The sequence below is a fragment of the Sylvia atricapilla genome, chromosome 2 (assembly GCF_009819655.1).
Source record: "Sylvia atricapilla isolate bSylAtr1 chromosome 2, bSylAtr1.pri, whole genome shotgun sequence".
Lineage (NCBI taxonomy): Eukaryota > Metazoa > Chordata > Aves > Passeriformes > Sylviidae > Sylvia > Sylvia atricapilla.
In genome coordinates, this window is record NC_089141.1 from 75,287,389 (window position 1) to 75,312,231 (window position 24,843).

The 24,843-nt window shown below is 39.6% G+C and overlaps 1 protein-coding gene across 1 annotated transcript in view; it reads left to right on the plus strand.

The window, feature by feature from the left end:
* The first annotated feature begins 1,051 nt into the window (after positions 1-1,051).
* Positions 1,052-24,843, plus strand: part of IPO5 (importin 5) — a 42,827-nt gene continuing 19,035 nt past the window's right edge. Inside the window, exons 1-10 of the mRNA XM_066313462.1 lie at positions 1,052-1,195; positions 6,228-6,308; positions 11,690-11,882; positions 12,376-12,478; positions 12,709-12,805; positions 13,797-13,901; positions 17,036-17,158; positions 17,245-17,365; positions 20,824-20,911; positions 24,025-24,131. Of these exons, the coding sequence (XP_066169559.1) occupies positions 1,112-1,195; positions 6,228-6,308; positions 11,690-11,882; positions 12,376-12,478; positions 12,709-12,805; positions 13,797-13,901; positions 17,036-17,158; positions 17,245-17,365; positions 20,824-20,911; positions 24,025-24,131 (1,102 nt within the window). The 5' untranslated portion in view covers positions 1,052-1,111. The remainder of the gene's footprint in view (positions 1,196-6,227; positions 6,309-11,689; positions 11,883-12,375; positions 12,479-12,708; positions 12,806-13,796; positions 13,902-17,035; positions 17,159-17,244; positions 17,366-20,823; positions 20,912-24,024; positions 24,132-24,843) is intronic.

Genomic DNA, 24,843 nt, shown 5'->3' on the forward strand with positions numbered 1-24,843 from the left:
TGGACAACGAGCTGTCCATGAGCCACCAGAGCCTTTGTGGCCAGGAAGGCCAGTGGTATCCTAGCGGGAATTAGGAAGAGCATTCCTAGTAAATTGGGGAAATTATCCTGACCCTCTGCTCAGCCCTGGTGAGGCCAGATCTGGAGCGCTGTGCCCAGTGCTGGGCTCCTCAGTACAAGAGAAATAGGGAGCTCTGGAACGGGTCCAGCAGAGGGGGGTGAGAGGACTGGAGCTACTCTTACAAGGAAAGGCTGAGGCAGCTGGGCCTGCTTGGTCTCGAGCAGAGATGGCTGAGAGCGGACCTCACCAATGTCTATCGGCATCCGAGAGGAGGGTGCCGAGGGATTGCCAGGCTCTGCTCCGTTCTGCTGAGCAGAGAGACAACGGGCAGAGACTGATGCACAGGAAGGTCCACTTGAACATGATGGTGAACTTCTTTACCGTGCAAGTGACTGAGCACTGGAACACACTGCCCAGAGAGGCTGTGGATTATCCGTCACTGGAAATATTTAAGAACTATCTCCATGCAATCCTGTGCCATGTGCTCTAGAACGACCCTGCCTGAGCAGAGAGCTCGGACCAGAAATCCCCGCGGTCCCTGCCAACCTGACCCGTTCAGTGACTCACAGAATCCCTGAGGCGAGACAGCAGCACGACGTCACCGAGCGCCCGGAGGCAACGCCCCGCGATCTCCCGCGCTTTCTCTCCCCTTCCCTGCCCTCCCCCGGCCCGGCCCCAGCTCCGCGTCCCGGCACGACCCCTCCCTGTCCGCGCCGCCCGACCGCGGCTCCGGCCAATCCCGCCGGGGCTGCCGGGGCCGCTCGCCAATCAGAGAGCTCCGTCGCCCCTGCCTCCCGCCCCCGGCGCGGCGCCGCACCAATGACACGCGAGGAGACAAACCCCCATTGAGGGTCGGTTGAGCCGTCGTTCCTCGCTGCCCGCCTCGCCCCGAGTCGCCGAGACGTCAGAGGGAGGCAGGGCCAATCGGGGGCGAGGCTCCGTGCGCCGCGGCCAATGGGACCGCGGCTGGCGTTTCGGCCCCGCCCCTTGTTCCCCCGCCGGCGGCGCGGCCGGCGCTCCCCCTTCCTCCCTCTCCTTCCCTCTCGCAGCAATGGCGGCGACGGAGCAGGAGCAGTTCTACGCCCTCCTCGGCAACCTGCTCAGCCCGGACAATGCGGTCCGCAAGCAGGCCGAGGTAACGGGGCCGCCGCGTCAGCGGTAGCCGAGACGGCCTGTCAGACCCGCCGGGCCTCGCTGGAGGGCGGGAGGGAGGAAGGAAGGGAGGGGGGCAGGGAGGCGGCGGGGCCGGCCGAGCCCCACGTGTGAACAGCGGCACCAGCTGCCGCCGGGGCGGTCCGGGCCTTCCCCCGGTCGGGGCGGCGGGGCCGGGCGGTGGCGGCCGTTTTGCCTGGCGGGCGCGGGGCCCGCGCCGGCCCTCGGCCCGTGAGGGCGCGAAGGGTCCCGTTACTCCCCTCGCCGCCCGCTCCGGCGCGTCCGGCACCGCTCTCGCTTCGAGACCGCCTCCCCCCGTGGCCCGTGCGGGACCGTCCCCGGGGGCTGCTTGTCCCCGTTGCCCGCGGCTGGCTCCGCCTGAGCCGCCCGGCGTGACGGAGCGCGGCCCCGGCCCCGCGGCGCAGGGGGGGCAGAGCCGGTGGCGGCAGCGGCGTGTGGGGGGGCGGCTCTCGGTGGCTCGGGCGCGGAGGCGTTTCCCGAAGGAGGTCAGAGCGGTGCCTGGCGCGGTGGGAGCGCTCTCGTGTGCGCTCCCGGAGCGGCCCTCGCAGGGGCTCCGTGCCCCCGCCCCAGCCTGGCCGGCAGGAGCGGACCGAGGTCCTTCTCTGTTGCCGCCCAGTAGGTTGGTTTTTTAACTTTTCGGAACTGCCCCGTGTCTGTTCAAGTGTTTCGTCAACTAAGAAGTATTTCACCCAAAAGAAGTGTTTTCAATATGCTGAGTTTCTCTTGTTATCAGCAGAAAGTTTTCAGACGTGTTGTTTCAGCTGAAATTCTTTGTGGCGGCTAAGCCACGTTAATTCTTTCTCTCTGTCATGCTTAAGGCTCCATTGTCAAGCCTGGTGGGGAATCTCTCCCGTTGAATTAAATACCAGCGTCTAGGTTTAGCATGAATTCCCGCTGCATGGCTGCATTGGGTCTTTTATCGCTCTCATCACTCCAGCGGTCAGCAGAGTTCAGCGCATTGTTTGGTGAAGAATAAAAAGCATTATTCCTGATGCTGCAGTGAAAATTCCTCAAATATGAGCCCAGAGTGAGAAGGAGGGAAGACATACATTTTTAGAAAGCTAGTGCAGTTCGGTATTGATAACTGCACTTTCTAGAGAGTCAGCAAGAATTATTCCCACATTCCTGAACATAGAGCTGCGATGGAGGCCGTTCCCTGGGAGCTGAATTTCTTTCTTTTCTCAACTGCCTACATATAACCTAAAAACATTTCTATAAAATTTTTAACTCGACTGGAATTGTAACAAAGCAAGTTCATTGTGCAGCTGTGTCACAATGCCTATGAAATAAAACATTGGATAAGAACTCTTAAAACTGGCATATTTAGTCAGACACTTGCTTGAAACTGGGTTGGAGTTTTTTTAATCTTCATAGATACATATGAACTGTGGTCAATCAGAATAAGAAACCTTAATGGCATGATAGATACCAAGCTTTTCAACTCTGTTGGTTTCCTATAAAAATACAAGGAGTAGTATAACTTTTAACTTATTTAATTTGGCATTAGTTTCTGAATATTTCCAAGGTGTGCTGCAAATACTTTTATGGTTTAGGATCAGTCATAGTGAAAGGGTCCTCAGGAGGTCTGTCATGCTCAAAGCAGTGTCAGCTATCAGGTCAGATCAGGTCACTCGGGGCTTTGTCCTGCTGACTCTTGAAAACCTCTAAGAATGGAGACTGCACAAGTTCTTTGAGTTACTCACTCCTGCTTGACTTGTCCTCATTAGGACAGAGAAATCTGGACCTCTTCCAGTCTGAGCCTCCTTTTTTCAATTTATGCCTGTTGTCTCTCAATTTTCCACCATGCACGGCTGTGAAGAACCCCCCTTAGTGTTCATGGTGGGTTAATGAACTTTCACCTAGAAACACAAATCTGTCCCTCTACAGTGTAACTAGACTGACTTAAGTTGTCTATTTCTTGAAGTAAGTTTTTTTTTGATAAAAGCTTTGGATGGCCTTTAAAATATTTGCTTCCTAAAATCATACAGGACTCCTCCTTGGTTTTAAGCATAGGCATAGTCCAGTCAGTTCTTCAAAGTGTACTTACTGTTGGAAGGTAATATTGAATACATAAAGGATTCAAATAACTGCAGGTAAATTGAATAGCAGTTGAATTGAATTGAACTAAACTTCACTGGATACAAGTGAAAACCAGTCAGAATGAGAAATGGATAGACAGGGAACCAAGCAGACTCAGGATATTTCAAATAGGTTTGGTCACTGCAATGAGAATAAGGGCTGTTCAGTTAAAGACTGAACTTGATGCAGATGTAGAGTCATATCCTGTTGGAGAGGATTGTAGTAAAAGCTGTTTAAAAAAAAAAAAAAAAAAGATGAGGAGGAAAGCTTAGTGACTCCTAACTTAATTTATGTGTATGGATTTAGATGTGTGTGGTCTGCTCTTGTGAGACCCCGCCGGGGTTCTGTGTCCGCCTCTGTGGCCACTAACACAAGAAGGACATGAGCCTGCTGGAGTGGCTCCAGAGGAGGGTCACAAAGATGATCAGAGGGACTCAACAACTCTCCTGTGAAAGACAGGCTCAGACAGTTGTGGTTGTTCAGCCTGGAGAAGACTGGAGACACCTTAGAGCAGCCTTCAAGTACCTAAAGGGGACCTCCAAGAAAGGTGGAGAGGGACTTTTACTAGGGCATGCAATGGTAGGACAAGGGGGCATGGCTTTAAACTTGAGGAGGGCAGCTTTAGGTTGGATATATGGAATAAATTCTTTACTCTGCGGGTCCTGAGGCACTGGAACAGGCTGCCCAGAGAAGCTGTAATGCCCCATTCTTGGCAGTATTTAAGTCTAGGTTAGCTGGGACTTAGAGTAACCTAGTCTAGTGGAAGGTATCCCTGTCCATGGCAAAACCAAAAAACGTTCCAAACCAAAAAGCTTTGGAACTAGTTGGTCATTAATATCCTTTCCAATCCAAAACATTCTGTGATTATGTGTATGAGCTAGCATGCTCATAACTTAACCTGACTAGCTGGCTGAAATCTGGTTGGTTTATTATCATCCATCATGGAACATTGTCTGTTGTCTATAAAAGCCTGTCTTCCTCTTACTTGTGTGTCTGTCTTCTAAGAGAGAAACTTTTATTTACTTTGTTTTGGTGATTTTTATGCTCTTCTTTAAAGTGCATTTCTCAGGTTTTGGAGAACATGAATACTAAGTGTCTACACTTAGTAGACAATAGATACTTTCTTGCATGTGTGTGCCTGAGAAGTTTGTATTTTTGTAGAAGATAACTGGGGAACTAATTGTAAACTTAAAGGATACAGTAAGATGTAGCAGGATCCAGGTACAGAGAGTAAGACAAGGCTGGTAATAAGATGGATGGGGCCAGCAAAGAAGTCTCCCACCAGCCCAGAGGGAAGGTTCTGTGTTTAGCCATGTAATCCTTGTGCTCCTTTGCTTTAGCATCCTCTGAATGCAGTTTACTGAATTGACACAGTTATACCATTGAACAACTGTTTAGATTGCTGCCATTTTTAGTGAGTTAAACAAACAACTCAAAATAGAATTTTATGGTTATCAGAATTGACATGAAAGAAGCTGGCTTTTACTGTGCTTCAGCTATCTGTGGAAGTCCATCCTGGGCCTGGGTTTAGGGAACTGTCATGTTTCTGTATTGGTCTTGGGATTTGTAGATAATAATGTAATGTAAATATATACATTCATGGAAGAGGTTAACCTGAGAAGACTTTCTATTCTGATCCTAAACCTCATTTAATTTCAGTCTCCATGAAATGATTAGATTAAATGCGGGGATTCATTGGGGATTCAGTCTCGTTGACTCTGTTGGCAATTAGAGAGAATATGAAATAAGGATTGACTTTGTGAAGAAGGCCTACTAGGAAGCAGGTACAGAAAGAAAGGAAGATGATGTCTAATATTAAACGCAAAACTGTTTAATTGACAATAGCAAGTATCCTGTCAAGTTGTCTAAAAGTTTGCTAGAGTATTGGAAGGAGTTACTGCAGTGTTGGAAATGGGAAGTAGGCAGGCAGAGAACTGATGGAGATGAACGTGGGCTTTGCAGAATAGTCTCATTCCTTGAGTTCAGGATGGGATAACAAATATTTGAAAAAGATGAAGTAATTAATCTTCAAGATTGTCCACAAAAAGTAACTTGGAGGTACTAAGTATAGAACTATTTTTGAATGTAATGAGGGGTTGCTATTTGGCTTGTGATTCTCCTGCTCCTACCTACATAAGTTTAGTATATTTTAAAAACCCCATTTCGTTTCAAAATGCTCTCATATACCGTGTATTGGATAGTAAAAGTTGTTTTACTGTATTTTCACTCTGGCTTCTAAGTAACAATGTAATTTTAAAAGGACACCTATAAAATGCATGCCAGAAGCATGTAAAACAATGTAACTGAACGTCTCATTAAACTTGTCATTTTGTTAAGGTTTTCCTAAGGAGGAGACTAAATAGCCTCTCTTTCTGAAATTCGGGCAGGAGTTTAAAAATAAGACATTCTTATTCAGAATGCGTGGTTGAGATGTGTGGCCACATAACATTGCAGAAGTTTTAAAAAGGTTCAAAACCAGAACTGATCCAATTTTTGGGCTATACATTTGTCTGTAATTATTAACCTGTTGGTCACATCTCCATCTCAGGCTTCCAAAGTTCTTAGTTCTTTGATATTATAAAAGTTATGATGGATTCCCAGTAGGACAAGTTTGGTGTATGTTGTATTTCTACAAGTTTATGTTATATCTATATTTTGTAACTAATCTCATAAGTGGCCAGTCATGCATATGTAGATCATTCCAATATGGCAGATCTTTCTAGATAACTAAGATTTTGCTCATAATTTTAAAATAGGTCATACATTTTTATTTTGATAAGCTTAGACTTTTTTTCTGCTATTTTTTTAATTGGATGGATGTTGATGTTGTTTTAAAAGGAAAGTCAATTAATATTAATGCTTAACACATGGTTTCTAATAAATGTTTACAATAAGCTGCATCTCTTTTTATGCAGGAGACCTATGAGACTATTCCAGGCCCATCAAAGATCACTTACCTCCTGCAGGCAATCAGGAACAATGCTACTCCCGAGGAGGTATGGCTCAACAACCTTGGATTTGTACAGATTTTCAAGGGGACTTGGAGAAGAGGGGAAGAAATCAGTGCTGATCATTCTGGGATAAATGAGCAAGTTTGGCATTAACTGAAGCATCTTAATTTACTTCACATTTGTAGAGGGATCGCTCATCTTGTCACCTTGTTTATTGCATGCCCAGTTCACTAGCTGAGACTTTTTGGTGCAGGATATTTAGTTTCAGGAATAGTTTTTCATATGCAACTGCTTGGATCTACATTGTTTTCTATTGTGTGCTTTGCTTAATGAGTGTTATTTTCCATTAAATGTGTAACTAATATGTGACTTTACTGACATGTTTCTTCAAGTTACATTTGAGAAGTGAATTTGGGGTCCTGTGCCTAAACATATTAAACTTGTGTGTTGTCTGAAACTTATAGTGCTTCTTAAATCATCTAGCAGTATTATGGAATTAGTGGAGAATAGTCTAAATATTATACATATTTTTTAATCTGAGCTTAAAGTAAGGGTGCCTTTTAGTTACTCCTTAGATTTGTAAGGCTCACAAGTTTAGCAATCAGTTAAAGTACTTACTGGTAAAACTATTCTTCACTTGGATATACAGAGTGAAGAGCTACTAAACTTTCAAGATATTACAAATTTTAGAGTCACTTTATGTCTGAACAATATTATAGAAGCATAAGTGTGTTGTTTCTCTGTGGATAAAAATCTCTTCTGGCAGACTATTCAATTTAGAGTTAGTTGCCATTTGTGCTTTTTAATGCTAAGAAAGTATCAGTTTACCCATACTGATGCTTATCGATCTGCAGTGTTATGTTCTTCTGACAGACTCCTTCAATATTATACTAGCAACTGGTTGCATAAGAGGTGTCTGCTTTTCCTTGCTGCTCCTCTGAGATGTTTCAAATGATAGAAGAGTGTAAATGTGCTACAAAGTGTAAATAAATACTTGTTTCATGTGTTGGCTGATTTTATTCCCTTTACATCAGCTAAGGAAATAGCCCAGTGTAAAATTTAGGAATCTTACCAATGACTTGGATTCCAACTTAAAAAGTACAAAAAAAAATTTTCACTTATAGAAGTTACTCTTGCCAAAGATATCAAAGGCTAACATTTGTAGAATAACTTGACATTTAACTCCACCAATGGATTAATCAAAGAAAGGTTTAAATGTTAGCTCTTAACATAAGTAAGTATTAGGTGCTGGACTCAAAAAATCCTGATTAATAAAACCTACAACCTCTTCCCTGTAAATCCAACTACTTAGTAGCCTAATTAGAGTCTAAGTGAAGTAATCCCCATGCTCAATCTAAACACTGCATATAAACATGCTGGGAAACATTCTGCGCATGTTTAATAGGGTGCTGGTATCAACAGGTAGTTTCTGCATTTGTTTAATGGAAATCCAAATGCTGAACAGAATATTCCATGTCACCACTGGATAGAGCTTTGGGCCTGGTATGTGTCCTCTGAGTACACTGAATGTACCAGTGCCACCAAACACAGGACAATGGAAGTAGCTTCAGAACTTTAAATGTGCCTTGTTCAGGCTGTGTGAAAGCTTCTCATCATCTTGAAGCCTCTGTATTGCTTTGCCTCCTTGCAGGAAAATTAGGCTGAAGAAAATACCCCATCCTGTTTGCATGAGTTGAGTGTCTGTGTTGTAGAGAGTACAAGATTTGTAGAACTATTCAGACAACAGTTGGGGAAATCCTCCCTCTGCAACCCTACAGTTTTGGCATTTAAATGGAGAACAAGAGTACAAATCGTACTCCCAGTACCCCTTGCATATGACATAGAAAACACCGCGTAGCTAATGCTAACATTTGCATTAGTAGCAAAGTAACACTGTTCACAGAGGTGGAGGGAAGCATCTGACTTAGCAGTTAGAACAATTCTGTGCCGGGTGATGTGCAAGTTTGTATACCTCAGTCTGAGGTGGTATGTCCTTACTTCCTGCACCTCTAGTCTCACTGTTAAAAAGTTAAGACTCTACTTTCTATGCAGCTGTACAGAAAGATGAGATATAGTCACAATTTATTTGATTCCTTTTATTCCTAGGACTAGGAATTTAGGTATTTTAGGCTTTTACTTTGCAGTTTTGACTTACCATGTAAATCTTTGAGAGGAGCAGAAGTTCTGCATTTTCTCCTGTGTTTGTTTTCGCTTGGTTGACTCTGGATTGGCAGGTTTTGATTGTGTCCTAATTTAAAGATGACCGATAAAATAACAAATCCTCTGTAACACTGTTTCTGCTGTACTCACAGCCTTCTTGGAGGGCCCTGACCTCTCCCTGACCTCTGCCCATATTGTCACATGAAGGGATGCATTTCTTAGTTTGAAGACTGCTGTTGTGGACAGCTTCCTGTTCAGCCTTTGTGAAGGAAGGCAGCCCAAGAATGCACCACAGTTCGGCCTTTGAGTTGTCTGTGGACCTTGGGCACTCTGTGCTTTGAGTTCCACACAGGACTAGATCTCTGAATGACATTGTGCGTGTCCATCTTTGGACCATGTGCTAAATGTTCTTTGCTTCCATCCCTGCATGTTTTCTGCCTTGAGGACTTGAAGTGAGCAATAAAAGTAAAATTCAGTGTGACAGTGCTACACAAGATAGTCAGACTTTTTCTTATCAAATATGGAGAGTTACATGGATGCTTTGAATATTGGTGGAGACCATGGCATCCCAGATAGCTGTTCATAATTCTGCTGCTGCCCTGCTCAGCAAATTGATTTTCTTCTTGTGCCTTGTTTCCACCATCCCTAAAATACTAAAACATTTTTAACACCCTGTAAATTCTACTGATCGGTATGTTGAAATTTAAATATTATGACTACTTTTTATATTAATAACTGTAACACTTCAGTTGTATGCAAGCATCTCAGTAATTTTGACATGTGGAAGACCCAATGCTGGGAAAGAATGCGTTCTCTTTATGCTTCATTGGCAGCTGGAATTCTTTCTTTGGGGATGTATGCTTTATATTGTTCCTCTCCTCATTAAAAGCTATTGTCACTAAGTTGCAGGATTTTAAAGTGCGTGTTTGAGTACATATATTGAAATACTTAAACATAAAAGAACCTTTGGGGTATGTGAAAAATACATAGATTCTTTCTTAGAGTAGAAGAAACAACCCTGGAGGTGCCATTGATTCAACCATGTTTGTCATAATTAAATTGACAATGATAGTTTTCATATACAGGTGAATATATGCTGAGAAAAATATGCTATTTTTTATTATTAAAAGTCAGTTAGTCATTTGTCACTCCTTAAAACACTTGAATTTGCTTTAGGGATTTGGTTTTTTTCTTAAGCTAGTAACTATAACCAAGAGATAATTCAGGTAGTGCTGATGTTGTGTCTTTCTGTATGCCTTACTACTTGTGTTTTTACTTTGCAATCAGTCTGTTTATCAGTCTTCTAATATTTTAAAATTTTCAGAGTTGTAAATTCTTATCCCTGTTTTCATAAAGCATGTAGTCTCCACCTCTATTCCCTGTCTGTCCACCTGCTATTACTTCGTGAAAGAATATAATGTAATGTGAGTTCAGTCATTATCAGCTGTCAGGAAATATGCACTGAAACACAATGCCTTGAGTAAGGGAAGACATAACACCAGAGTTTGTGCTGTGTTTAGTCCCAGTGAACTTGCTCTCCACTCAAGGCATTTGCATGTAAGCTTACCGTACTAATGAGGAAAAATTTAATCTTTCCCAATATTGGTGCTCCAAGGGATGGGAGAAGAAAAGATACCATTATATTGCAGTGCCATTAAAGTTTTTGGACACATTGTTAGTGAGATTTCCACAGGCAGTGAGGGAAGAACATCCTTCCAAACTCACATTCCCCATATGACAGCCTGTTGCTAGAGAATCTTGGCTTCTGATGGGAACTACAGCACAGGTGGGCACTGTGACTGTTCACCTGCTGCCTTCCTTACATCTCCTAGGGAAGAGCTAATCCTACATATGTGATGGCCTTAGTCCACACTGGAAATGGTGAAGAGGAGATAAGGAATGATAAAGAGTTGGGTCCAGTTCTACTCCTGTCCTCCTGCTGGTACAGAGACACTTTGTGTGCACTACCCTTTAGCTGTGCAGAAGAGAGCTGGGTGGATTAGAAAAAGACACAGTAAATCTGGAGGCTGCAGAACGTAAGAACAGTATCTTGGGTGGTGTTCTAGCAATACCTGATATTTACAGGGTATGTTAGAAGTTGACGTTTTGCAGCAGTTTGTGTTTCGCATCTATAGTTGTGCCATAGTAACATTATTGAGAAATTGGAATTGGTTACTTTTGCTGCTCATTGAACTGTTTTGAATTCCAAAGGCTTACGAAGTGAAACTGTTTGTCATTCAAGTGTGCATTAAATAAGACTATCTTAGGAAAAAATTGAGTCTGGATTATTTTTTGTGAGAATTTAGCACACGTAAGGTTTTGTTATGTGTGTTAAACTTTAGAAGTTTGGGTGGTGATTTTTAATTACTGTCTGTCCTTAAACACCAGTTGGTGAACATTCTATTAAGTTATTCAGAGACCTTCATTTGTCTTTTTGCCTTTACTGCATGTGTTGCTCTATTAATTTTGGATTATTAAGCCATGTTTTTTGCTTCTAGTTCTTGTACAATTTTAAATAAATATGGATATGTAAACTGTACCTTTGTAGAATAGGTGTACACATGCAGGAAACAAGATTGTAATATGTGATATTGAGGTTCCTATGCTTAAGTTCAAGTTTAAAGAAAAAATGTTTCGTCATAGGCCTGCAAAACACTGAAAGCTTTGATTTGACTTGGATTTGGGTTTTCTTTTTCTGTATGTGGCTTTTTTATTGTTCAGAGAAAAGTTTTACTTGCCGAATTCTAACTGTAGGTTCCTGAATCTTTAGCTTAACTTAAACTTAGCTTTAAGTTTAGTTGTTTGAGAAACTGAAGGAGTATTTACAGGTTAATTATCTGACAAAGTTGTCTCAATAAGTCACTTTTAATTCAGAAAAATCTGTCTTGATTATAATGACCTCATGAGGCTGTTTAAAATAGAAAGAATTAATGCTGTAAAGATCTTTGAATAACAGCAAAGTTCTTAACTTGCCACAAAATATGTCTGAGGTTCAGCTGTACTGAGTACTGAATACCTCAGTACTGTGATTATTTCTTTGAAGGGCTCCAAGTGTCACAAACATGCCTTTGAGCTGATGTTTCTTTACTACGTTGTTTTGGGGTTTTTTTACTGTCATTATTGTCATCTGTTGCTTGAGAGGTATTTCATTCACCAAATAGGTCTACACAGTGGAAGTGTCATTTGGAAGCATGATGTTGATGTTCCCTTGTAGGAGCATGGTTATCATATCAAGCACTTTAACACACACACTTCTCCTCCAACAGGCTCGGCAGATGGCAGCTGTCCTTCTGCGCCGCCTGTTGTCGTCTGCATTTGAAGAAGTTTATCCAGCTCTGTCACCTGAGGATCAGACATCAGTCAAGAGTGAATTGCTGCTCTTTATCCAGTTGGAAGTGCAGTCCACTATGAGAAAGAAAATATGTGACATAGTCGCTGAATTGGCCAGGAATTTAATAGGTACTTTATTTGTATAAGTTGATACTGTAGTAAAATGTTTCTGTATTGATAGCAGTTGTATTTGTATCTCTTGTTCTCTAGACCTGCTTAGGCGTTTGTGCATGATGTACTAATTGATTCCGTGGCCTATAATAGAACCTAGTATTTGTTCACACTATCCTTGACCAGATAAAAATAAGATTCTTGAACTCTGCTTTTTTATTTGCTCGAGTTTAAGTGAGATTGTATCAAGGTCTATAAATCCAGTTTTGTGTAAATTGTCATGAATTATGCTGAACATTGCATCAGTTTCTTTTTTTACATGCTGCTATATAGCAGTAAACAGAGATCTTCTGTTCTGGAGTCTTTTTAGGTTAAACATTTCACAGTATTTTACATTGTGACTAGGCACATCTTCGTATCAGGGCGTCAGTGATGACTGGTTTTCCTGCACAATTGATATCTCACTAGTCTGAGGTTTGCTTATTTTAAAACTTTGTTGTGTTTAATGTAGATGAAGATGGCAACAACCAGTGGCCAGAAGTTCTGAAATTCTTGTTTGACTCTGTCAGCTCTCAGAATGTGGGACTGCGTGAGGCTGCTCTACATATTTTCTGGTAAGCTACATTTTTGTAGGATAGCCAAGTCATGTCTGAAAATAAAAGGAAAAACTGTCACAATGTAATTAACTAGCAATCATATTTATTTCATTTATTTTTTGCACAGTGGCTTACTTAAATCAAACATGTACAGTTACAATCTGTAACTTAAACAATGGATAAGCTTGAAATAGTAATTCAACCTGAACTTGTGTGAATTTTTATTAATTTTTTGGTCTTATCCTTAGGAATTTTCCTGGGATTTTTGGGAATCAACAGCAACACTATTTGGATGTCATTAAGAGAATGCTGGTTCAATGTATGCAAGATCAGGAGCATCCCTCAGTAAGACCTTTATGTTCTTCTGGGATTTTAGTATGTTCTGAGCATAGAAACTCAGTGCAGTAGTCTCAAACAGAAAGGTTAAACCATAGATTTCAACCAGAGAATTGCATTACCTGAAACTGATGTTCATGTGGAGTTTTGACTGTGCCTGCTGCAAAACCAAAGGCTCAGACCCTTTTGTGGTGCTATAGCTGACTGGCAGCTCATATCTGCATTGCTTAGGCCCAGATTCTTCCCTAGTTATGTTGGGAGAAACCCCATTGCAGTGGCCCCAAGCTGATGGTGTTTTAGCCAGCAGCATTGAGGGGTCAGAAAGTCCTTGTTAAATTCTTTCTCTGGCCCTTGCATTTAATAGTGTAAGGCTGTCATGTGGTATCTCTCAAAATTCTGAATATACGACAGCTCCTGGAACTGTTTGTGCATGTTTTGCTCCAAGGGTGTGTAAGCAAGCCTTGCTTTTCTGGAACGCTTCAGATCAATTGGTTTGTGCAGAGAATTGTACTTTGAAAATGTTTCTCTTGTGGAAAATGCTGGGCAAGGATAGGAAACCCTGCTGTGATATATGGGTTCTGTTTGCTGCTCCCCCAAGGATTACTTTTTCTGACCTTTGAAAGTCAACTGAATAACATTTTCTAAAGTACCACAAGTCATGCCTTTAAAGAAGAATGTCTTAAACACTTAGATCACACTTCTTGAAAAATGAGACTGACACTTGCATGCACATTTGAAGTTTTGATGGAAGTTGAAAACAATGGGTTTTTTCCTTTTTTCTTTAATTGAATGAAAACCACCAAAACAAAAAATCAAAACTAGGGACTACTTGCCACCTCCTATGATAAACTTTTTGTATTCTAGACAATGTAGATGCTGATGGTCTTTGTTATCACTTTATCTTAATTTGAAGTAAAATTTAAAATCCCATGTTAAAAACTAGCAGAGTCATGTTTCAGTACTAGTTTCTCACATTTATTTTTCCATTCATGTCTTTTAGATCAAAACTCTGTCTGCTAGAGCTGCAGCTGCATTTGTGCTTGCTAATGAGCTCAATGCTCCCCTTCTTAAACATTTTGCAGACTTGCTACCTGGAATCTTGCAGGTAAGAAACCAAACAACACTTAATGTGCCATTACAATCTGTATTGACTACATCCAAATGTACATCATTGGTCTGCAAACTTGTGAATTTCTGCTGAGACCTGAATTAAGTGAGCCTTTTAGCCAGACAGCAGTCACCAGCAAGATGGAGACTAATAAGGAATTTTGCACACAGAGGATAATTGGTAGAGTTTTAAAGTAAGTAGCTCAGTGCTGATGAACTTATACAGTGTTACAGAAATAAATGTATTAAAAATCTTTGTAAGGTATATGGGTTAAAATCATACAGCTTTTAAGTAAACCATGATATTGAAATATATCATGGGGACTACCCTGAGATTTGAAGTAATCAGTAATTGGGGAGTTCATGGACTTGTGATGTCCTGTATCTCTTCAGTTTATAGGAAAGCATATAATTATTCTGAACATAGATTCTCAGACTGAGAACAAGAGTCTGTAGAAATGATCTTTATTGTTTGATAAATTAGAAAATTGCAAATAAAAGGCCATTTTAAGCTTCATATAATTTCTGAGGCTGGATTAGATCTCTTGGATGGATGAATTTGAGCAAAAGGTGAAATTCTACTGTAAGATTATTTAGTTTTGCAGAGAAGCCTATTGTAAACCCAGCCAGAGATAGAAATGGTTTGAGCTCTGAAGGATGACAATTTCACAGTACACTTCCCTTTCTATATCAAGAAACAGTGGAAGCAACTAAGTTTGATATGATAACACAGGAAGTGAACTTCTGGTGATTTTAAATTAGGCTAAATTTACATTAAAGACAGACTTCTCACTAAGTCAGAACAGCAGGTTCCTGTTGACAGTGTGAGCTGTAAACTGCGTGTGCTTTGTGGCAAGCTAAAGAGAAATTTTGCCAAATCTACTGGCATCTGCAACTGGTGGAATTCTGCTTGATCTTAAATGCAAACTGAGAGGAATTTATTTAAATCAGCTGAACTTGGAAATGGGCTATAGTGTGTATAAGTTAAGTATTTTGATATTGAGGTCTCTATGTGGTGGTTAGTCCCTGTATGTGCCTTTGTCAATAACAATTTTAAAGGTTGTAACAGCCTGAGAGGACCTTGGCTACACAGTACTGTGTAAGTGGAGGGGGAGGCAGAGTTTGGGGTGGTCATAGCGTTTGTCTTGATGTGTGGCACTTAGAGATTTCGGGCTAATAGCCCAGTGTGTGTGCTCTAACTTTCAATGCTACTATTCCACTATTTAGACACTGTAACAACACATGCACTTGGCTCGCGTTTTCAAGCTTTCCTTTGCAAATACAGAGCACAGAGCTATGTTATGAAATCTGTCTTTTTAAAGTACTAAATGCAAGAAGAACTAGATTTTCTGGCTGTGGTAACACAAGATGGATATGAAGATCCGAGTTTATAAATAGGAATGTGTTAGAATAGTGATGAGTGACCTTTGGAGACAGTTGGATGCTTTTTTTGTTGCTGTTGAAATTAATTTTGTTGAAATACTGGCACGGTAAAAAAGCTAAAAATAAAATTCTGACTTGGCATATCAGTCCTTTCAGTGCAAGATCTATAATGGTTGTGCTGGAAGTTGAACTTCCAAAACTGACAGTTGAAACTTTTACCCAAAGCTTTCTCCTTCAAAGGGAGGTAAAAGCTGATAGAACTTCACTGACTTTCTTGGATGTTGTTTGATACTACAAAAAAGTGCCTCTGCCTTTTAGGGCCCACGTTTCACTTTGAGCTGCTTCCTTCAGAAAACCAGTCTTGCTTTAAAAACCTGTCAGAGTTGCCAGGGGTATAAAATATGAGTTTTGCAGAAAATTCCAGTAAATATTATATTGTCCTATTTAAGAATCAGAGGATGTTGTAACTATTAGACCAAAAGGCCAGGGTTTTTTTCCAGATTTATCCAGAACATTTCTGGTACTAGAAGATGCTGCTGCTGTATTGAAAGTGTGGGTTATATAAGTGCCATTATAAAAAATCTTGAATTGTAGACTTAAATATAAAAATCACTTAAGTTACTCACTGAAAAAAAATGTTTCAGCATTAGGAAGACATAAAATACTTCACTAATGAAAATTCTGTTCAAAACCTCAGGAGTGTAAAGACTTTTTTCTTTGAAGCTTTGTTTACTTCTAGATTGTAACACCATTGAGTAACAGTGTTCTGTTTTGGCACTAAAATATCACCCTGATCAGTTAAAAGTAAGTTTTAAATTACTTTTTAGAATATGGGTATGAGTTAGGGAAGATAGTTGCAAAAAGCTTGATTTCTTTTTCTCTTGTGTGTGACTGAAGGCTGAAAGGTCTGCTTTAATTTGATGGCTCTCGAGGGATGTCTGGAAAAAAACTCTTTCATCTTGTGATTCCTGGTGTTTATACGCATATGGCATTCAAAACTTTTCTCACATAACAGGCAAAAGAGGCTCATTTTCCTTCTTTTGGGCAGAGTTACTTTCTTTTAAATGGATTTTGAAGTTGTCAGAACTCAGTGGTTTTGCATGTTGGAGCCTATGATGTGTGACCTTAATTCTTTCTGATTGTCTGCAGTGTTAGATTTGAACATTGTGAGCTGTAACTTAGTTGTAGAAAACCTGTTGTTTTGTGTGCTGCATAGTATCCTATTATGGATTTATGCATGCAGGGCACCATATCAGGGTCTGACTCTGGGATCTTGCTGAAAGTTGGAGTGAAGGCTTCTAATTAATTGTATTCTGTGAGTTCTCAGGTTACAGCTTGAGCTGGTGCCTCCAGAGAGGGACCCCTACCCCAAATCATGTCTCTCAGCTGTCTATGTGCCATTGGTGGCCCAGTCCCCAGCCACTTATTTCTGGTTGGTGGTCTCTTGCTTTCTTACTGGTTTTCACTGTTGCAGGGCTGATCTGATGAAGTTACTTCATCCTCTTGGAATTGTCTGTTTGATTCTTATCATCTCCATTCTGCTTGTATCTGCTAGTTCATTGCTAGAAGCATTAGTTTTAACAAAAAGTTTACTCTGGTCAGTTCTTGTGGCCTCAGGCTTTGGCTACTTAGCTATTAATACTAAATGAGACTGCTCAGAGAAACAAGAACACAATTAATGAAATTCCTTCTATAACACTGGTCCTATTCATAATGTTGTTTGTTTTTATTTAATCTTATCTTTTATAGGCTCTAAATGATTCCTGCTACCAAAATGATGATTCTGTTCTGAAATCCCTTGTAGAAATCGCAGATTCTGTTCCTAAGTATTTACGACCACATTTAGAAGCTACTTTGCAACTAACTCTGAAGGTAAAGCTAGGAATGTTTTTTAAGAATCTCTTTTTCCACCTCAAAACTTCTCTTCTAACCATTTACTCTAATCTTTTGGGTTGTAGTTGTGTGCAGATACCAGTCTCAGTAACATGCAGCGTCAGTTGGCACTTGAAGTAATTGTGGCCTTGTCAGAAACTGCTGCTGCTATGCTGAGGAGGCATACAAATATTATTGCACAAGCCAGTAAGTATTTTCCTCATTTTCTTTGTTGTCCTTTGCAGTATTAAATTGACTTTTCTGTTGGTCAGTGGCAAAACCACATCCAATTGAGAGTTTGCTGGTGCACATAACTTAAGAAAACTCAATTCAGTGTCACCTAATGGAGTAATCCTCTTCCTTTAATGACTCTTCATAAATTATTCCATGCCTATGCAGCACTAAAAACTTGAATAAGAATACAGTGGACTCTTATTTAATGTTTCCAAAGAAAACACAACTTGCATGCTTTTCTGCTGGCTTTGGAAAATTTTACCATAACAAAAAAAAAAGGTATTTAGTTCTTCAGTTCTCCATTTGGAGTTTGGTATGTAGGGCAGATACTCTGTGGTGCTGGCAAGTCAAGACTGAAGGAATTCAGCATGCATGTTGAGCATCAGTGGTGAGTTAAAGCTGTGAATTTAAAAATCCAATGCTGGTATAAATACATAGAAATAATCTAATTAGTCTATTTAACATATGGATAGTAAAGTTTTTGAAGAGGCACTTTTAAATGATGCATTATTATTTGAAATGCTAAAAATAAATGTCTTCTGGGTAGCCCTAGCATCAATGCTATTTGCAGTGATGTTTCTTTGCCTTTTAAACCCTTTCTTTCACTAGATCAGGGCACTGGCACAGCAGTGTAGCCTGCTTCTCCCTCCCTGTCACACTTGTGTTTGTCAAAATTCTTGCTTTATTTCCGGAACTTGCATAAAAGGCAATTTTGCTGTGTGCTCAGCTTGAGAAAAGTTGTATAGATGTCACTAAAGTTATAAAACTTCTGTTGGAAAATATTGTTAACTGTATCTGCTTGGTTTAGGTGTTTAAAGTATTGATGTGCGTTTTGTTTGCTAGTAGAATAGTTTTGAAGAGGTTCTGTAGAACATGTTTTAAAATCTGTAAATTTTCAAAACGCTTCATTTTCACTCCTTCCTGTAGCTTGTTGGAATTATTAATGCTTGACATTTGCTGACCCCACATCATTACAAGCTTCTCATTTATTCAGAAGAGAAGTACCTCTTACCTCTTTCGGATGTATTCCTATTATTTAGGGTTGCTAGTTGTTGTTTAGGAATGAAATACTTCTATTAAGATAAAGAACCATATAGGAATGAAGTGCCTTTCATTTGCAATTCATCTTAAAATTAGTCTTATTATTAATATGTCACTAAGGAGAAAGACATTTATTTTGCAGAACTGGTAAAGCAGTTGTGTTCAGGGAATGATAAAAAGGTAACAAAAAAGGATTGGTTTTCTCTTGGCTTTGTGTTTTAATTTAAGAGGCTTTCTGTTTTCATTCAACTGAGAAGTTGCTAGATCACTTGATAGTCACTAGAACTGGGAATTGGGCAAAATTGTCATCGTGTGTTGGTTTTAACTGAGCACAGTGCTGGTTTAGGAGTGTGTCTACTGTGTGCCAATTAGCTGCTCAGGAATCCACTTGGATTAAGACTTCCTTTCTTGAGCTCAAAGGATTGCAGAGAGTTTTATTGCTCTGATAAGAAGCAGGCTTAGTGGGCTTATGCTTAACTTGTTTGTAAGAGTCTATATATTGGCAGTAATTAAATTTTGAGGACTTGTCAAGACAATGTTGAAATTTCTATCATGCTCTACATTTTTTAAAAAACTCTTTATGAAAGTACACCTACTGGCAACCACATTCATGTAAAACATCAAGGAGAAATAAGATGTTGTAGATACTAGATATAATGATGGCCAGAGTGCATTGGATGAGTGTTTATTCTCAGCTTTCTTTATTAATAGCAACAAACATTGACATGACTTTTTGGAGCCACAGAGCATTTACGTTAGATTATGTTTGTCTTCCGTATTCCATAGCTGTTGTGACAATCCATGGTCCTCATATGTGTACTTCTGTGTGTCTGTGTCAGAAAAATCGTAACTTTAATAACCATAAAAAACTGTAATACCTTAGCATTTTTTGAGGTCTAATGAGTGTATATAAAACTGACGCGGGCATCATGCTAGAGAGAACACAGTGTCTGTTAAGTCATCTTAATAGTACATAAAAGCCCTCTGGAGGTTTTCGATGCCATCGAATATTCTCTGTCTGAAAATACATACCCACATCAAACAAATAAATCCATAATTTCATCTTTTTTTTTTTTTATCAAATTTGATCTTTTTTTGCCTTACAATGCTGTCAATGAGCAATTTTTTTTTTTCCTGTAATCAGTTGATCAGAAGTTTCTCATTTGTCCAGATATGTGGTGGTGAGTTTGCTTAGGGTGTTGTCTCTGTAGTAGATTACAATAGTGCAGGTATATTATGAAATTCAGCAGTTGCAGTATACCTGATCAGTTCCAGTGAATCTCATTAGCAGCATGAACAGTTAGTGGATGCCTACTAGTTTTTCAGGTAGGTTGCTGTAAAGTAGGTTACTTGTGATAGCTGTCTTCAAGATGTTTGGTAGGCTGTGCTAAAAAGATCCTTAAAGGTCAAAGGTTGAGTATTTGACTGAAATATTTTGTTTCTAGGTCGAAGTGAAACCTTTTTGCATAAATGAAACTAAATTCAAACAACTGCTCTGAGTGATTGGTGTGTAATACAGAGTAAAGAAGTGCTTAAGAGCACCTAACTTTGCTCTGAAAGTGCAAGGGTAGACTTTTCATCCCTTGTGCTTCTGAAGGGCACAGCAACTGGCAGACCTAGAGCAGACAAACCACTGTGCTCCTTCCTCCTGTGAGAACTTGTAAGAATAGGTGATGCTTACTGCACAGTAGTTTAATGCTGTGATGAAATTGTGCAATAATCTGTATAAATACAATAGAATGAGAAGAATGGACAGAATCAATCTACAGAGGTAGAAGCAGAAAACTGGTGGATTATAATGTGCAAGATAGGTTCATTATACTAAAGAAAAAATTGCATTTGATGGGAAAAAGGAAATCTCAAGTTCTAAGCCATGGCCTCATTGTAAGAGAAAAGCTTTATGCTAAACGACCACTGTATAAATAATTAACAAAATGTATTCTGTTAATAAAACTAGGAGTTCAGTAGTATTCTTTCATAATTAATAATCTCTTTCATTAGTAAATGCTCAAAGGATGATGTCAGAGTTTCAGAAAAATTAAGGAAGTATATCAGAATTCTTAAGGCGTATAATACTGTTTTTAACTCTTTGAAGAATATAGACTTTATTAAGGAATTTGCTTTTTTATAATTGTCATGATATTTTAAGTCTTGGTAAGTTAAACACTCAAGATTTTTCTACTCTCAATTTGAATGTTCTGAAAATACTTCTCTAGCAATCAGTTCTGGATTATTAGCTGATGCAGTGTGACAGACCTGGGCATTTGCTACTGGAAGAAAACTTTGTTTTCTTCAAAAATGTTTCAAAGGAGAAAACTTGAAATTCTTACTTGTTACTTGAGAATCTATTTTAAGAGATCAGACTGAGTTTAAAGTTGTTTTATTTTCAGTTCCTCAGATGTTAGCAATGATGGTTGACTTGGAAGAAGATGAAGATTGGGCAAATGCAGATGAGCTTGCAGACGATGATTTTGACAGGTAATTATGAAACCAGTTGTTTCAATATGTTAGCAAGGCTGTGGCTAAAGGCACATTTAAAGTGCAAAATGCAAATCCCTGTAGTGTATTACTTTTTTTTATTCAAATAACTATTGTAATTTTGTTCCTTCAGTCATGAGCAGCTTTTTTGTAGGTTACTTACTTAATGTTCAGCAAGGAAGTAAATGATTTCAGTTTTCATATTTGCTGTAATTAGACAAGTTGCATGTCCCCATGTTTGCTCTTTTGTACTGTTGTAACTTTTTAAAGCCTTTAGCTTTTGTTTTTTCTGTCATTTATATTACTCAGTTCGGAAGTCAGTGCCTACTAATCCTCTAAATTGAGGGCTAAATCCTGAAGTTAGCTGGAAGCCAGGTTGAAGCATATTGGCCTGTTCAATCACCCACAACCAATGTCTTTGTATTTTTCTGTATCTGTGCCCCTGAAAATACGTTGTTTTAGAAAAGAAATTACTTTGGAAGGATATCATCATGCATGGCAGAATTCCTTTTTGGATTTCACCTAGTCCAAAAATACTACAATTTTGCTATGATTTTACATCCCTTGGTATGGCTAGCAATAGCTTATCTTGTTGTGTGTTGGGCAAGAAAGATCTAAAGATGTTCAGTCATTTGAATTTGCTTATTCTACATGCTTTTTAGCTTGCTCCAGCTTTTTACTAAAACAGTGGTTGGCATACAGCATCCTGTTACATTTGCTCTTGCCGAGCTACTCTTAGAGTGAAGTGGAAGAAAGCAGAAATAGGTGTAGGAGGTAACTATTTTCACACTTCTGTAAAGACATGGATGTTCGTTTGGCAGTCTAGACACTTCTTTGGCATACCTGGCTCATCCAGACTCAGATGTAATTAGTATTTTGAGGCAATTTATCTCAGAACACTTAGAGATCTTCCCAGGAAAATAGATAATAAAAGAGATGTTTGTTTACCCTAAGCTGTAAAGCAACTTCTAACAGATACCAGGTATGTAAAGACACCTGTAGAACTGATGCATAGGAATTTATGGAATAATCAGTTTAATCTTTGCCTTCCTTGAAACAGTCTTTTTAGTTCACTTTGATTATGAGATTGAAGGTGAACTGTCCTTTCTTCTCTCCCTCGCAGTAGACCATACCCTTTTAACCTGTTTCCTCATTGCTGAAATTTTGCTATATAGGTGTCAGACACCACCACTATATTCAGGTTTGTTAAGTATTTGAATCTTTTCAGTCAATAAAATTTCAAGAGGGAATAGAATATTCAAGTTCATATCCTTATCAAGCCTTTCAGGGTGTGGAAATTTATTCAGATGGCTTGCTTTAGGCAGCTTAATAAGTATGCTGAATCATGCACTCGAGGCATGCCATTTTCTCTTTATTGTCAGCAGAGTAACTTTGTTCTTCTAAATACAGCTTAGCTGCCTATGGATTCTGTAATGAAATTTTTTTTTCTTTGTTAGAAGTCACAAGTAGAGTGAGCACAGATCAGAAAACAAGTTATGCTTGACAACCTTAGCCTGAAGGAGCTCCTATGGCTGCTCTGGCTTAGACACAAACTACTGGACATGAGCTGGTCTCTGGTGATCGCGTGTGTGAGGGCAGTTTTTCTTTTAGCAGGGTCATTCCTAGTGCTGCTACATGCTTCCCACCATTGAAGCTCACCTTTGTGGAGAGCTCAGTGGCTGATGTGCATGCTAACGTCTCCTGATGCTTCAGTCTTTGTAGCTTCATGAGAAGACTGACATTTTTGTGCAGTCCCAGGAACAGGCTAATGATCATCAGGCTGCGCCCTAGTTAGGGTGTGTTCAGATCTGATTAAGGGGGATATGAGTCAGCCCACACAAAAGCAGCAGGGAATACTTTAGTATTTCCAGTTTTTTGTTGCTCTTGACTTCATAAAGGAGTGAAATTCTAAAGGAGGAAAAGATTAATCCAACTTCCTCTTTGCTTGGCAAAAGCCTTGAAAACATTAGAGGGAGATGTGTGGTCATTTTTCTGAGATAAACTATCTTTATTTCTTGAAACTGAATGTGTGAGTTAATGCTGGGAAGAAAGCTCAAGGAATGGAATTTCAGATGAGAAATTCCTGCTGTTGACTTTAGTGAGTTTGCTTCAGTTTAACTCTGTGTGCCCATGCTCCATTGTCCTGCTGGTGATGTGTCTGTTTATTTGAACATGAATAATCTGGAACAAATACAATGCTGTCAATATCTTTTCACAATCCCTTTTGTTCACCACATGCGAGTTTCTAGATTATTTGTGGTTTTAATCAGGCTTGGGGATTCAAGCATAGTAATTTTAAGATCTGTTTCTGGCCCAGCTTACTGAAACTTCAAAGAAGAGGGAGATTGATCCCTTTCTGAACCATTACTCAGTTTCTTCATCATTGTGGGTATCTAGGATGGACTGTGATAACCTTGAGTTACTAACTACACTGCCAGCCATACCCAGACTGTAACAGTAGTTATCTGTGTCCTGGAAACTTTCCTGCTTTTTTGTAGGGAATAATTCCATTGGGTAGGACAAATCATTTTGCACAGATAATGCTGGACTATTTTAATTTCTGTAACTATTTTAACTTCTTGAGTCACAAATTCCTCACCTGGACTGGATGTTTTCTGCCTGAGTCATTGACAAGAGACCATGCTACTGAGTACAGGCATACAAGAAAGGTCTCTTGTGTGCCAAAGTTTGAATTCTGCTGGTTCACCTGAATCATAGCAAGTCTGAATTGGTTTATGTTCTCATGACAAAAAGGCAATGGCCAATATTAGTGCTTCATTCATTGCAAATTTAGTTTCAGCTTTCTAGGTGTGTGTAACTGCCGTGTAATTCAATCTATACCTTCAGATCTAGTGCTAGTAAGACTCAAGTTTCTTTGATAGTAGACTTAATCAGTGGCCTGCAGATAACAAATATTTTCAATGAATAGTAAATAACAATTTTGTGACTGGTGTGTGTGTTTTTAGATTTGGGTATGATTTATTTACTTAAAGAGGCTCATGTTTTCAGATGGCAAAAGTTTGAAGACTAGAGCTGCAGGGAAGAGCACTCTGTTGGACTGCTTGTTTTATTGTAGCTATCAAACCACTAATATTTGTGTAACTGATATTTAGCAATGCAGTGGCTGGTGAGAGTGCGCTGGACAGGATGGCATGTGGCCTTGGAGGGAAACTTGTTTTGCCTATGATTAAAGAACATATTATGCAAATGCTTCAGAATCGTAAGTAGCTGCATTTTCTTTTATTATTTTTTAACAATTCTGTCCTTTCCAGGAACTCTTAAGTCTTTGTGTTTAGCTACCTGATATGTTATTATACATTTCCACTTTTGATCTCAGCAGTAAAAACTGTTAATGTTGCAAACTTGAAAGTTTATACCTTCTCTTAAATCAATTTATTAAACTTATATAGAGTGCATTACAACATTTTTCTGGTACATGGAGCAGAGATGTCATTAAAAAAATACAAATTTTTTTATGAGTTACATAAAATAAGGGAAGACTTGGGGTTTTTCTATTTCAAAATATTCTCTCTAAATCCCTAAACAGACCCTCACAGTACCTTAAGTTTGTCTAAAGTGCCACTTGTTTTTCTGTAGCCCAGTGTTTTTGCTTCTTCAGAAGTGCTGCGTTTAAGTGAAATTTTAATATGTAACAAACAGACTGTAGAGGAAAACTTGTTTTTTCTCCCCCTGGAATTCGATAAACAGAGGTCCATTTTTAGGCTGTCTGTCTTTTTGGTATGTTGATTTTAATACTTCTTTCATGAGGTGTTTCAGTATATTCTTATCAGTTGTGTTGTATGCTTCTTTTCTTCTTAAAATACCTGTAATGCCTGCTCAGCCAGTGATTCAAAAAGATACTGTGCGTTGCTTTCCTGTGCTTTCACTTGACCTGTGGTTTTAGCCTAAGTAGAAGATAATGCGAAGTTCTG